This window comes from Lycium ferocissimum, unplaced genomic scaffold (assembly GCF_029784015.1).
Source record: "Lycium ferocissimum isolate CSIRO_LF1 unplaced genomic scaffold, AGI_CSIRO_Lferr_CH_V1 ctg4857, whole genome shotgun sequence".
Lineage (NCBI taxonomy): Eukaryota > Viridiplantae > Streptophyta > Magnoliopsida > Solanales > Solanaceae > Lycium > Lycium ferocissimum.
In genome coordinates this window covers 31,331-43,363 of record NW_026725793.1, presented here as the reverse complement: position 1 = coordinate 43,363, position 12,033 = coordinate 31,331, and the positions used below count along the sequence as shown (strand labels likewise).

The 12,033-nt window shown below is 37.4% G+C and overlaps 1 protein-coding gene across 2 annotated transcripts; it reads right to left on the bottom strand.

The window, feature by feature from the left end:
• Positions 1-1,057: 1,057 nt before the first annotated feature.
• On the bottom strand, positions 1,058-9,243 carry LOC132044567 (uncharacterized). Of its 2 annotated transcripts, none has more exons than XM_059435064.1 (11): positions 8,857-9,243; positions 6,128-8,332; positions 5,895-6,024; positions 5,706-5,794; positions 5,198-5,442; positions 4,614-4,700; positions 4,380-4,479; positions 3,439-3,646; positions 3,232-3,361; positions 1,634-1,691; positions 1,058-1,543 (listed from the first exon to the last, which is right to left on the bottom strand). In XM_059435064.1, the coding sequence occupies exons 1-11, from the start codon at positions 8,923-8,925 to the stop codon at positions 1,358-1,360; spliced, it is 3,507 nt and encodes a 1,168-aa protein (XP_059291047.1). In that variant the 5' UTR covers positions 8,926-9,243; the 3' UTR covers positions 1,058-1,357. The 2 variants fall into 2 exon arrangements, with proteins under 2 accessions (XP_059291047.1, XP_059291046.1); XM_059435063.1 differs by having other exon boundaries at positions 3,232-3,364; positions 8,857-9,231.
• Between the last annotated feature and the right edge of the window lie 2,790 nt (positions 9,244-12,033).

Genomic DNA, 12,033 nt, shown 5'->3' with positions numbered 1-12,033 from the left:
CTTCATATCTCTTCATGTGCACTCAAGCAACTTCATAGCTTTGTATGTTCTCTTTATGTGCACTCAAGTACATCTTCCCCTTAAGGATCACCTCTATGTTGACAATTCCCCTTAGAACCATCTTCATTGATTCACCTCTACAAATATTAGGGTTCGGATCATCAAGAAATACTCAACAATTTTAATAATTCTAATAAGGTCGAAAATAGATTTCCCAACGACACAGTTGATAGTTTTCATAAAATGACGCGTGGCATCTTCAAAAGTGTCCGGTCTTGAAATTTTGTCGCTGCTTAATAAAATCTCTAAAAAATTACCTTAACCTGAAAAAATTCGCTGAGAAGAACTTAAGTTTCCAATGAGACATAAGTTCTAACTTTTGCCTATAGATAGAACTTGTTGTTATTTTAGTAGGCTCACTGTTTTGAAATATTCTAAACTTCCGCCTTATAGGCATAAATTCTAGCCTTTGCCCATAGGTAGAAGTTGTGGTCAATGGAACAGGTTAACTGTCTTGAAATATTCTAAAATTCTGCCTTATAGGCAAAACGAATTTATGTACGATGGACAACAAAAGTTTAGCCTAACGAATTTAAGCATAGGCTATTTCTAAAAATTTTGTTAAATGGAGGCGAAAAATCAAAACCACCCTTTATGGAAGCCATTTGTGAACTTAACCCGATAGTTTTGCACATTACCAGAGGAAAGGATTTCTCTGCTATTTAAACCGTCATTGAACGGGTATTAGTTCAAAGCTTTAAGGAGTGTTAAAATAGTTCGGGGCTTTACAGAAAGCATTTGGGTGTTTAGTGGTGCCGATTAACTGATGATCAAGTCAACAGATTCAATGTTGCAAGCGAAAACAGAGAAGGAATGAGTCGACATTGGATAACTTCCTCTTTCCCATAAGAGTCTACTTTATAACATTGCCTTGTTTTATTCTTTCTATGGGTGTATAACAAAGTATCTGATTACCAAAAGTAACCATACCCTCGTCCATGGCCGTCAACCACCCGTACGTTCCTCCATTTGTTGCCACGAAACCCATGATGGAAAATTTCTCAAACATTCTGCTTTTTATAAATGAATTGGCTTACATTCGCAGAGCGACAGTGAATACTTGCAAGCCGTTGACTTTGGCTCTATACATTTGTACTTTCAGGATTAGAAAAGATGTATAGTAGCTAATAGTACCTAGAGATAGCTGTACATGAGCATATATATATGAGCTAGAGACCAACAGCCTAAAGTTATCTCCTTAAGGAGGAAAAAAGAAGGTTAACGGAGCAAAAATATTTGGCCTTCTAAGAGATGCCACAGTTCCATGGTTATCTTTTTCTAATAATTTACCAGCTTCCTAGATAGTTACCCCTTCCAATACCAGCTTAGCTTCCACAGGCTGGTATCTTCTTCTCCGCTTGTAACATATGTATTGGCCAGCACCTACTTTCTCAAAAACCTTACCATCAGTAACTTCAGCTCCGTAATCCGGACTAGTTTCATCCTGGTAAGGCAGGCAGCCAAGAGGAGCTTGTTGGTTCGCCTGTTCAAAGACCACAAACAATTATACTTAACATGAGGATCTAAGTAAGAAAAATCTCCGGAGACAATGTTCTGAGCAAAGGAAATGTACCACGATAATGAGAGGAGCTGGAGCATCCATATCATTGGTTTCACATCCTCCAGATGCACTGAGAAATAGTACAACAGTTAAGTTTTTATCAGCGGGGAAAGAAATTGCCAGGGTTTGGACACAACAACAGCAGAAGAAAACAATCAAGTTCTAAGTGGGCATTCGGATCCTAAATGTGTTCACTGTTCCAAAGTCAATCAAGACTAAACTCTTTCACTGATCAACCTACAATATAACTACAAACAGCCTCTGCAACCCAACTTTATTATACAAATAGTAGAGCAATAAGTAAGATGTTCATTTGCTAAACTTCCTAATCCCCTATCCATATCCCCGTCTCTTTGAAGAATAGACATATAAACACAAAAGACAATCCAAAATCTTACATCTTAAAGTGTATGCACCATGTTATGGGGCATACCTGCACAGTATCTATGGTTCACCACGTAATCATCCCTGTGTTTGTGTGTGTGTGTGTGTGTTTTACACTATCTTTGCCAAATTGAGTTTTCTTAACCAATCCGAAGCAAAATTGAAAATGAAGAGACCACGATGAAGTCAAACACCATAAAATCTCTATACCTAACATGATGAGACCAGCTAAGTACATGGCTTTGCTCCTCCTTTACACATTGTTGTGGTTGGGGTGTTCTGGGTTAAACATATGACATTCTAAACAGGGTCCTCTGAAAAGTTCTTGTTAGGTCTCTGGAAGAAGGCTTAAACTTAGAACCTCTTATTCTGCAAAAGAAATTTTTATTTTCGACACCTATAAGCTATATCTCAGATGTATTCTCTTGCCAAAAAGAAGAAGAGTCAAGCCTTTCAAGTTGGCAACTATGTACTACAATATTCTTGACCCACATGTAGTCTAAAGAAACCCTTGATGAACCAGTAAAATAAAAATTTACACCTTCGTTGGGTAAGCATCATCTCGATGGACCACTTTTCTCAAACTGAATGCTTCTTAAGCAAGAATAGTAAACGGTACACACAAGAGCGCTCCTCATCCCTTAAGAGGAATGTTCAAAACGGTAGTTTGACAATGAAAAATGCAGAGACCATCAAGTCCAACACCATGCATCATCATTAAATTGCCAAAGTTAATCTGATGAGACAATCTAAGCACACAGCTTTTACACACTGTGGATTGGTTAGGGACGTTGTGGTGGTTTGGGCTAACTATATGACATTCTAAACAGGGTCCTTTGCAATGATTTTGTTAGGTTTCTGCAATTTCTCATACAGCCGGATTGTGATTTATTCTCAATCAATAGAAATTTGAATCTTCACATCTCATACATAGCTCTTCTAAAACTCAAAACCACTTAATCGCGATATGTCGTCCCCGGACTTACCAAAGCATAGGACTTTCAACCCCAATAAAACATGCCCCTACCCTCACCTTATATTATGGAATAAGGATTAGCTGAGGCTATTATGTAGTTAGAATGATCACGACATGATTATTAAGCTTGAATAGGCTATTAGGTTATCAAAGTCTTATTACAATTTTCATGTTACGCTCTGCATGATTTGAATGTTATAGCTCCTGATTACAATCTTTTAAAAACAGAGAAAACAAAGGGGAAACATACTCTGCAGATCCTTGGTCCACAATTTCACTCCCCTCAATTTGCTCAGCTTGGAGAACCTCAGAAAGCGCACTGTTTCCATCCAACTCAACATTCTCCATGCTGTTTATGTACTCAAATTGAGTTTGATAGGTTTCTGGATAAAAATGAATGTTTTAGTACATCCATATCAAATCGCCATCTCCTGTCATAGTAAATGAAGAGTTTTACCTGTTGATCCACTTGATACCTCTGGAGGGATATTCTGGAGGAGTTTCTGACACATTATTGTACCCTGGAAATCAAGGAAAGTGTAATTCAACAAGTTTAGTCTCTGAGATTCTCTCACCACTGAGAACCCAAATGAAGTGGTCCATGTGTTTAGCACGTTGGGGACAGCTGGCAAAACTAGTCTCTCAACTCCTAATTCCACGAGTTTCTGGAATGAATAACAAAATAGCATTAGATCAAATGACAAGTATATTCAAACTATCTCAAAGCATGTTCATGATTATCTGCAAATCCACACGTTTAAAAACTACTTCACACATTTTTCAAGCTTAGCAGTACGCAGCAGCTGACTCAAATTAAAGGTTGAATGTTTTTGTTTCGTATTGCGAAAAAGAAAGTAGCCATAGTTTTAAGGACCATTGGAATTCCCACTGTCATTTATGCCCCATACCATCAACTATTTTAACTAGAATTAAGGTCCTTGTTTTGATAGAAACAAGAACTTGACATCGACGAAGCATACTTGAGAGTTGGAGCAGAAAAAAGAATCCCTAAGACTGCTGCTAACATGACATCTAGAGAACCAAAATAACTGTGTCAAAACGTTTCTCTCCTATAAAATGCATGTTTATCCTTCTGATAAGGAGAACAAGCGGATGGCCCCAAATGGTCAACTCAAATGCATAGCGTCGAAAATATTAATTATATATCCATGGAAGGAAAGAACCACATGACTAAAAATTAAAAACTCAAAGATATCTCCTACAAATAATAGCTTTCATGAATAGTTACCAGTTTCAAAAAAAAAAATAATAGCTTTCATGAACATCCCTGCATAATTAAGTAAATTTTGGGGAACTTTTAACCACATATATAGGTACATCCTCAGCAACAACTCTTCCTTCCTCCCCCAGGCAGAAAAAGAAAGTAGAATTGCATACCTTTTCAAGCTCATTCATTAAGATGCGACACATTCCAAGTCGGCGGTACTGAAATCGCGTTGCCACAAGAGGAACCTCGGCTACCTTTTCTCCATAAACCCTATGAGCAGGAAAGAGTTAGCTTACTTTCTAAGATTCAGTCACATTGTTCAACTAATTTATAAGACTAAAGAGATCAATACTGAAATAAAACTATACTTGAATGATAAATACTAATATATAATGGATGGATACCTTACAGTCGCTACTGTAATCACTTCATCATTTTTTTCCAGAAGCACAGTATAGAAACCCTGAAAATTTAAACGATTCAGCTTTGACCTGCAATTTCAAATTCCAACTTTTGTCAGCGCACAAATAATTAAAGTATGTTCATACAAGTCTCTGAAAGTAGTATATAAGTAACTCGAGAGATAAAAAATGCATTTTCTTAATAAACCCTCAAGACAGTTTGCTGTCAAAAGAACATCTGGTTAGAACCAAATACCCCAGCTAGGTACTGCAGCTTCGAAACTAATATGGCTCTGTACTCAACTTGAGATATACTATACCATGTCATCTATAGTTTTTTTGATACGGAGTACCATGTCATCTATAGTCACAAGTAATAAAGGCATTTTCAACTTACTTCTAATTATGGCAAGTCCAAAATCAAGGGTAATTAAGTTCATGACCGGTGAGAGCTCTACTCTAATCCTTGATGAAAGGTGTCAACAATGAAATGAATAATTCTGTTTTGCATAAAATATGCAGTTGAACACAAATATTTGCACATAATTCAACATGGTCACTAAAGAATTTCCAAAGTTGTATATTACCATCTATTGAAGATAACATCTTCCATAAGATCTCTCCTTGTGTAAGGTTCTTTGACAGGCTCAAAGCATTCATGCATCACATCCAGAGCAACACTAAGTTTACTATAAGTCTCCAAGATGAACTCATCATTAGCAGCATCAGAATCCAAATCGTCAGATTTTACGTACTTTAATAAAGTCCAACTGAGGTTATCATTTCCCACCATAACTGGCTTTGCCAGAAGTTGACGGATACCCAAATATATCTGCAACAGATATTAAGTTGACTCAGACAAATGTTTCTTTAAAGTAATAATTCAATAGACACAAACTGATTACTGGTGCATGTCAACATGATGTTTTTCACGCATTAAACATTTCCCTAGGATTGATAACATTGGAATATCAATAAGAAATTTTTCTACACCGAAATAACTTGTCAATCAGACAATTGACAAGATATGGTAACTCTGCTCTCTACTCATGATGTCATGCTTTCTATTCCTGTGTTAGGCGTGAAACCACATACCTGCTCACATCTCTTATTGCAAAACCAACTTCCTACAGGATAATAATCCAGCTTTTGAAGACCCTTATTTCTCACGCACCGAACATGATCTGTAAAATTGATCATCATCAGTAATGCCACAGAGTTCTGTATGCCTAAGATAAGCTGTTGTAGGAACATAAATAAAAAAGGATCAAAAGAGCTACTTACACTTGTGCTCACACTGACAACAAATAAGTAGACTGCTGTCTGTAAAGTGGTCTTTGTTTTTATCAAATCTGCTCTGTCCACACATTTCACAACAGCATGATGGGCAAAACCACTCTCCATCTGGGACCTCCTGTTTAAGCAAGATAATGCAGTTGGTATCAAACCAAGTGTAGAGCCAATATGGATCTTTAAGAGGAGAAAGAAACAAAACTAGGAGACAGAGACACACATACCTTCATTCCAAGGCAACCAGTATGAAAGGAAGATGGGCACTCATCACACAGAAGTAATTCACCACCGTAATGGCACACAGAACATACGTAGTCGTTTGTGCCCAAATGGCTGCCTTTCTTCAACGAACGTGGTCTTTTCCTCGTGCTTCTTACACTAGTCTTTTCTTTCATCTGCAGTTGACAATCAAGAAGAGATCGTCCGTCTTCCAAAAATATATTTGCTGAAGGTCTGTGATAATTGCTTCCAGCATGCACCTCAAAGTTGCTAATTCCATAAACTTTTTGGCAGCACTTGCATTTGATCCCTGCACGAGTGATCCGCCCTTCTGCCATTGGATGACCATCTCTTTTGCCACGATACTGCACTTTGGCACGGGGCAGAACCACATTATTGTCTATCAACCAAGATAACACTGTTCGAGGTGTATGATGCAAGGACGAAGAAAGCCGAGCTCTTTTACTTGATCGCAACAGACGAGCTGAAGACTGAGATTCTATACCATCTGTTACTGTTCTTGAAGATCTGGATATGTTCCAGCCACCTGCATGAATCTCACCATGATTACTCTTCTTTCTTGTTTTGCTGATTTCACAAACTGTGACTTTATTAAGTTGAGCAGTTGATCGGGAAATTAATTCAGGTAACTGGCCCTCAGCTTCCCACTGCTGCATACACCATTCGCACGCCTTTTGAAGAGAGAAATGTACTTTCCCATTAGGAGAAAAGTACCGCAGTTCTCTCTTGCCACTCTTTTTCCAATGATAATAAAACACCCATCCTATTGCAGCTAGGTGCTTCCTAGCTTTTAGGTTCAGATGCTTCTTTTTCCCACTTTCGAGAAAATAGTCAATTACCGCTTGAGGGCAGAATTCCGGATCAATGATTTGTTCTTGAGAAGGAGATAGCATCTCAGACACCTCACTGCATGTCAGTGTTTTTGCCAGGCAAGTAGACAGGTTGAGGTCATCATATGAAGTTTTTTGGCCTTCTGCCCGAGTTCCTGACTTTCCCAACATCTTAGAAACTTGACGAAGTGAATGGAATATCTTTCCATCAGTAGCAATGTACCGTGTCCTAGTGATGCTGCAATCCTTTGCTTGCTCCATTTTCCATCCTAAATAAAACAAATGTTTCTTAAGTTTTAGCAAGGACTCTGGGGACCTATGGTTGTACTCAGAAACTGCATCAGGACAACACTCAGCAGCTACATGGATGGTCCTCCATCCAAGTCGCTTCCTCTTTCTAGAATGTATCTCATTGGAAGACTTAAAGTTGAGTGTTTCACTCTCAGTAATGGACAAAGTACCAGAAATTTCATTTTTAGGGGGATGTAAAACTGACAAAGCATTAGGTGGTTGTTCTTCCTGGCTTGGCAGAACTGAGATTGGTGCAAAACCCTCTGAAACAACTACAGGCTGAAGACATGACACATCCTGATCCATATCCGAATTGCATATGGCTTCAATAAAAGGTACAATGGCTGAGTTATTAAAATATGTTTCAACCTTCTGGAAAGCGGGTTCTGAAAATTGGCCAAATTCTGGAGAAGTGTTCAACTCACAAAAGATTTGCTTGACGGTTAACATGGTGTTTTCATGCACAACTTCCTTGATCAAGTTCCTCCAGATATCCCTCGAAGTAGATGTCCACTCCTTAAGATTTTCATAGCCATTCTTCTCCCGAATTTCATACCAAATTTGTTTCAGTGAGACCACAAGGGGGTGCAGCTGCTCAATCTCCTCAATTATTTCAAGAAAAATCCAGCTATCACGAGCCTTCCATTCTTCTGAAACCTCATCCCAATCTTGAGTTATACGTAGATTGTCGAGTTGAGCCTTCATTTCATCACCCATATCTGGAAAGAAAATTCTCCGCTCGTCTGCACCGTCTTCATGGTCAAAAATCACACCTTCCCACCAAGCATCTTGATAAAACAAATCAACACATTGTCCATAACGTAGAACCCATCTCGTAAATTGAAGTGGAGGTGGCAAAGGCCTAATCAAACCACGATAGGTAAGTGGCATCTTTTCAGAAGGAATAACCCCATCAAGCATGGGAGAAACATTCACGGATTCGATCAAGTTGATGGAACCATCATCAGACAGAAGGTCATCGTATCGAACTTGACGAACCAAATCATAAGAAGCAATCACAGTAGCCGAGTACCATGAACCCCGGAATCCACTTTCGATACTCCTCACCTGCATAAATATCAACACCAAGTGAATTATTAAAACCCAAAAGCCCTGTCCCCTCCTTCAAAACCTGAAATTGAACTATTTTGACACAATGCACACTCTTCAATACCCAAAGGAAAGCATGGCTTTGACTGGTGATTGAAAGTCAAAATATTGAAAGCTTTCACAAAACCCTTCAATCTATTGATGCTCAATAATACGCTTTATATGTACAATAAATCCAAATTTGGGGGAAAAAAAACACTTATTTATTATCTGTTTGGCGACCATTTAGTAGCTTTTACTAGTTTAATGCTCTTCAGTACATGAACATTAAAAAAGAAACACATGCATCCCTATACAGCTTATTACCCATTGTGATACACTTTGTTTGCCTGAAATTTAAAGCAATGTGGCAATAATCAAGCAAAAAAAAAAAAAAGGAACCTGGATAAAAAAAAAGATAATAAGCAATTTCAAGGTCGAAATTAAAGAATGCAATTCAAGAAAAGCCAATACCCAGAGTGAATACGTATAGAAAAGCTTACCTCGACCTTTTCACCAACTTCAAGTTTGCGAGGAATTTTAACGTTGATGGGTTCTTGAATGACGACCATTGTCAGAGTTATGTCAAAATATAACTTGCAACAATTGCATATTATGCTGGACTTTGACTGCTCTTTACTTACGCCTCCAAACCTCTGATCCTCGCCTTCTTTTCTGTGTTAAGCCTGTAATTCAATGTAACCCTCTAATAGGTGTAGACCTTCTAATAGTTGTAGACCTTTTAGCTTTTATACCTTAATATTATATATTATTCTTGTAAATAAGTAAATGAATAAATAAACCCCACATCAAACACGAATAAAAGAGTCCGTCTCGACTATTATGTTGAAACTCAAGACATTCATCCACTTCAATTGATTTTAACGTTTTCCTATGCCAACTCAGAAAAGGTTCTTCCCATTCATACTCTGTCTAGAATTTACACGCCTACGTGGACATTATTTACTGGAAACAGCGCCTCATCAGCTCCATGCATGCCTTACCTAATATTTTATTCACTTTCACATTTTTTATTATAGTGCTAGGAAAAATATTGTTTTGTGTGTAAGTCTAACATAACAAAAATTAATGGCGAAAGTCATAAACAGCCTCCTAAATTTATCCACAAATTTCTTATGGCCACCTCAACTTAGACTTATACCTATTGAACATTTATACTATTCCGAATTTGAACCAATTAGACATTTTTTTAATAATCGGCCAAAAATGTAAAGTGTGTGAGTTACACTTGCCAGTGACGTGGCAAGTGACAAATTAACTGTGGACACATGGCATTTAAGTTCTATAATGATTAAAAATTATTTTATGAGTGAATGAAAAAGGAGTATTTTATGCAAAAAAGAAAAGGACCCTACCACCCCCACCCACAACACCCTTCCCCGGCTACAGAACCCCGTCCCCTGCCACCCCCATTTCTTCTTTTCTTCTTCTTTGATATCAGTAGGTTTTCTCTTCTTTTATCCATCTAAAAGAAGACTCCATTGATACAAAAACTTGCTTCCTCGACTAATTTCTCACTGATATAAGGAGCAAGAAAAGGAGGATGTGATACAAGTTAATGGATACAATCTTTCGATCTTTGGTAATTCATGAACGTAGTTTTTTGAGTTTTTATTGATTTCTTTTGGGTTCTTTTCCTTCTTGTGTTGTGGATTCTTTAGAGATTAGAGTTTTTTTTATAATCTCGTAGAAATTATTTTCAATCATTTCTACTTGCCGGAAAAAATGAAGATTCGCCGAAAAGTTTTGAGACCCAAATCGATATCTTTTTTTTGATGGCCAACTCGATTTGAAAAAGAAAAAAAGAAATGAAATTGAAATGGTGGTAGCATTTTTAAATCAAGAAAGAAAAAACGACGAGGCGGTGGCTAGTGGCTAGAGATGTGGTCATCATCCAAAAGAGGATGAAAAAAAATTGCGGGGTGGCAGCGGTGATGGAAATTAAAAACGACGATGGTGAAGTGGCCGTAGAAAAAAGAGGAAGGAGAAGAGTGGACGGCGGCAGCGTCGGGGTTGGTGGTCAATGGTGGCAAAGTAAGATGAAGAAGAAGATAAAATAAAAATTAAAAAGGAAACGCGCTTCAACTAAGCGCAGCACACACATTATGCCAATAGGTACATGTTTTGAAGAGTTTGAGTGTCAAATTGAAACAATCTTAGGTTTAGGTAGCCATGAGGAATATGTGGAAAAGTATTCAATTGATTTTAACGTTTTCCTATGCCAACTCAAAAAAGGTTCTTCCCATTCATACTCTGTCTAGAATTTACACGCCTACGTGGACATTATTTACTGGAAACAAAGACCTCATAAGGGATGAGGCTCCCCTCCAAAGGCTAGATCTATCCAGTTCCTCCAGTCCTACACTAAATGAATTACACGCGTTTCTTTAATTTTTTGGAGGACCAGATTTATTTCATTAACCAAATAACATTAACTATGGTTATCAACAGTTCTCTCTCCTCTGTCTTCCCTTTCACTGTCAGTAAAGAAACCCGACTCTTGCTTAAAAAACTCTCTGGAAACAGAGCAAGTAGATTCAAAATCTAGTTCGATAAACCAAATAATTTTTTAAAAAAAAATTCTCCGACTCTGGAAACTTTATCATGTCTGAACAAAATTTTTCAGAAAAGCAAGACTGAAACAGAGTGAAAAGCCCCTATTGAAGATTACAGTTATAAATGCAATAAGAGAAAAAGGAACCCAAGAAATCAAATAAGAGAATTTTATACGAAATAAATTGAATTCTACATCCAAGTGCAATCTCTAGGTCCTTTAGTTGACCTTTATATTTGTATAGAAACCCCAAGTTGAATTTCTTATCTTCTGAAGAAGACAACAAAGCTGTGTCAATCACCATTTCCCCAAAATCAAGCTTCAAAGTAGTCTCATTGTTCGGATTGTTGAAATTTTATAACCCAAGTGCATCCTTTGAGATCATCTAAATTTCTTGCTTTCTCACTTCCGCCATTCTCCGTTCTCATTGCAAATAACAACCCTCTTTATCCCAATATGGAATTAACGGATCTCTAAATTAACCTCCCTGTTTTACCCTATTGGAATTGACCGAAATGGATGCAAAGCTTAGGGAGACATAGGTACTTGGAAGAAGGGAAAAGATGATGAATGTACTCAACTTTGGATTATTATGAAATCCACTGTTTCTTCTTGTTATAGCTTTTGTTTTTGGTTAATAACTGGATTTTCTTTGCAAAAAATAAAATATATATATATATATATATATATATATTGTAGATTACATGGTGTTATGCTTCAACGAGTAAAATGGTGACTGTGGATCAAGGGAGAAAATGGCCAGAGTGGTAAGAGAGAGAATGCTTGACCATGGTTAAAATCATTTAGTTAAATAAATTAATCTGGTCCATTAAAACTTTTAGGGGACAGATGTAAGCAATATAAGGACCAACTGGAGGAACTGAACAGATCTAGCACTGGAGGGGAGCCTCATCCCCTCATAAGCTCCATGCATGCCTTACCTAATATTTTATTCACTTTCACATTTTTTACTATAGTGCTAGGAAAAATATTGTTATGTGTCTAATTCTAACATAACAAAAATTAATTTTATGAGTATTTTTTTGTCTCATAAAAGAAGTGAACTCAAATTTAACACTTTTGGTCCACAAAGTTTGGGTAAACA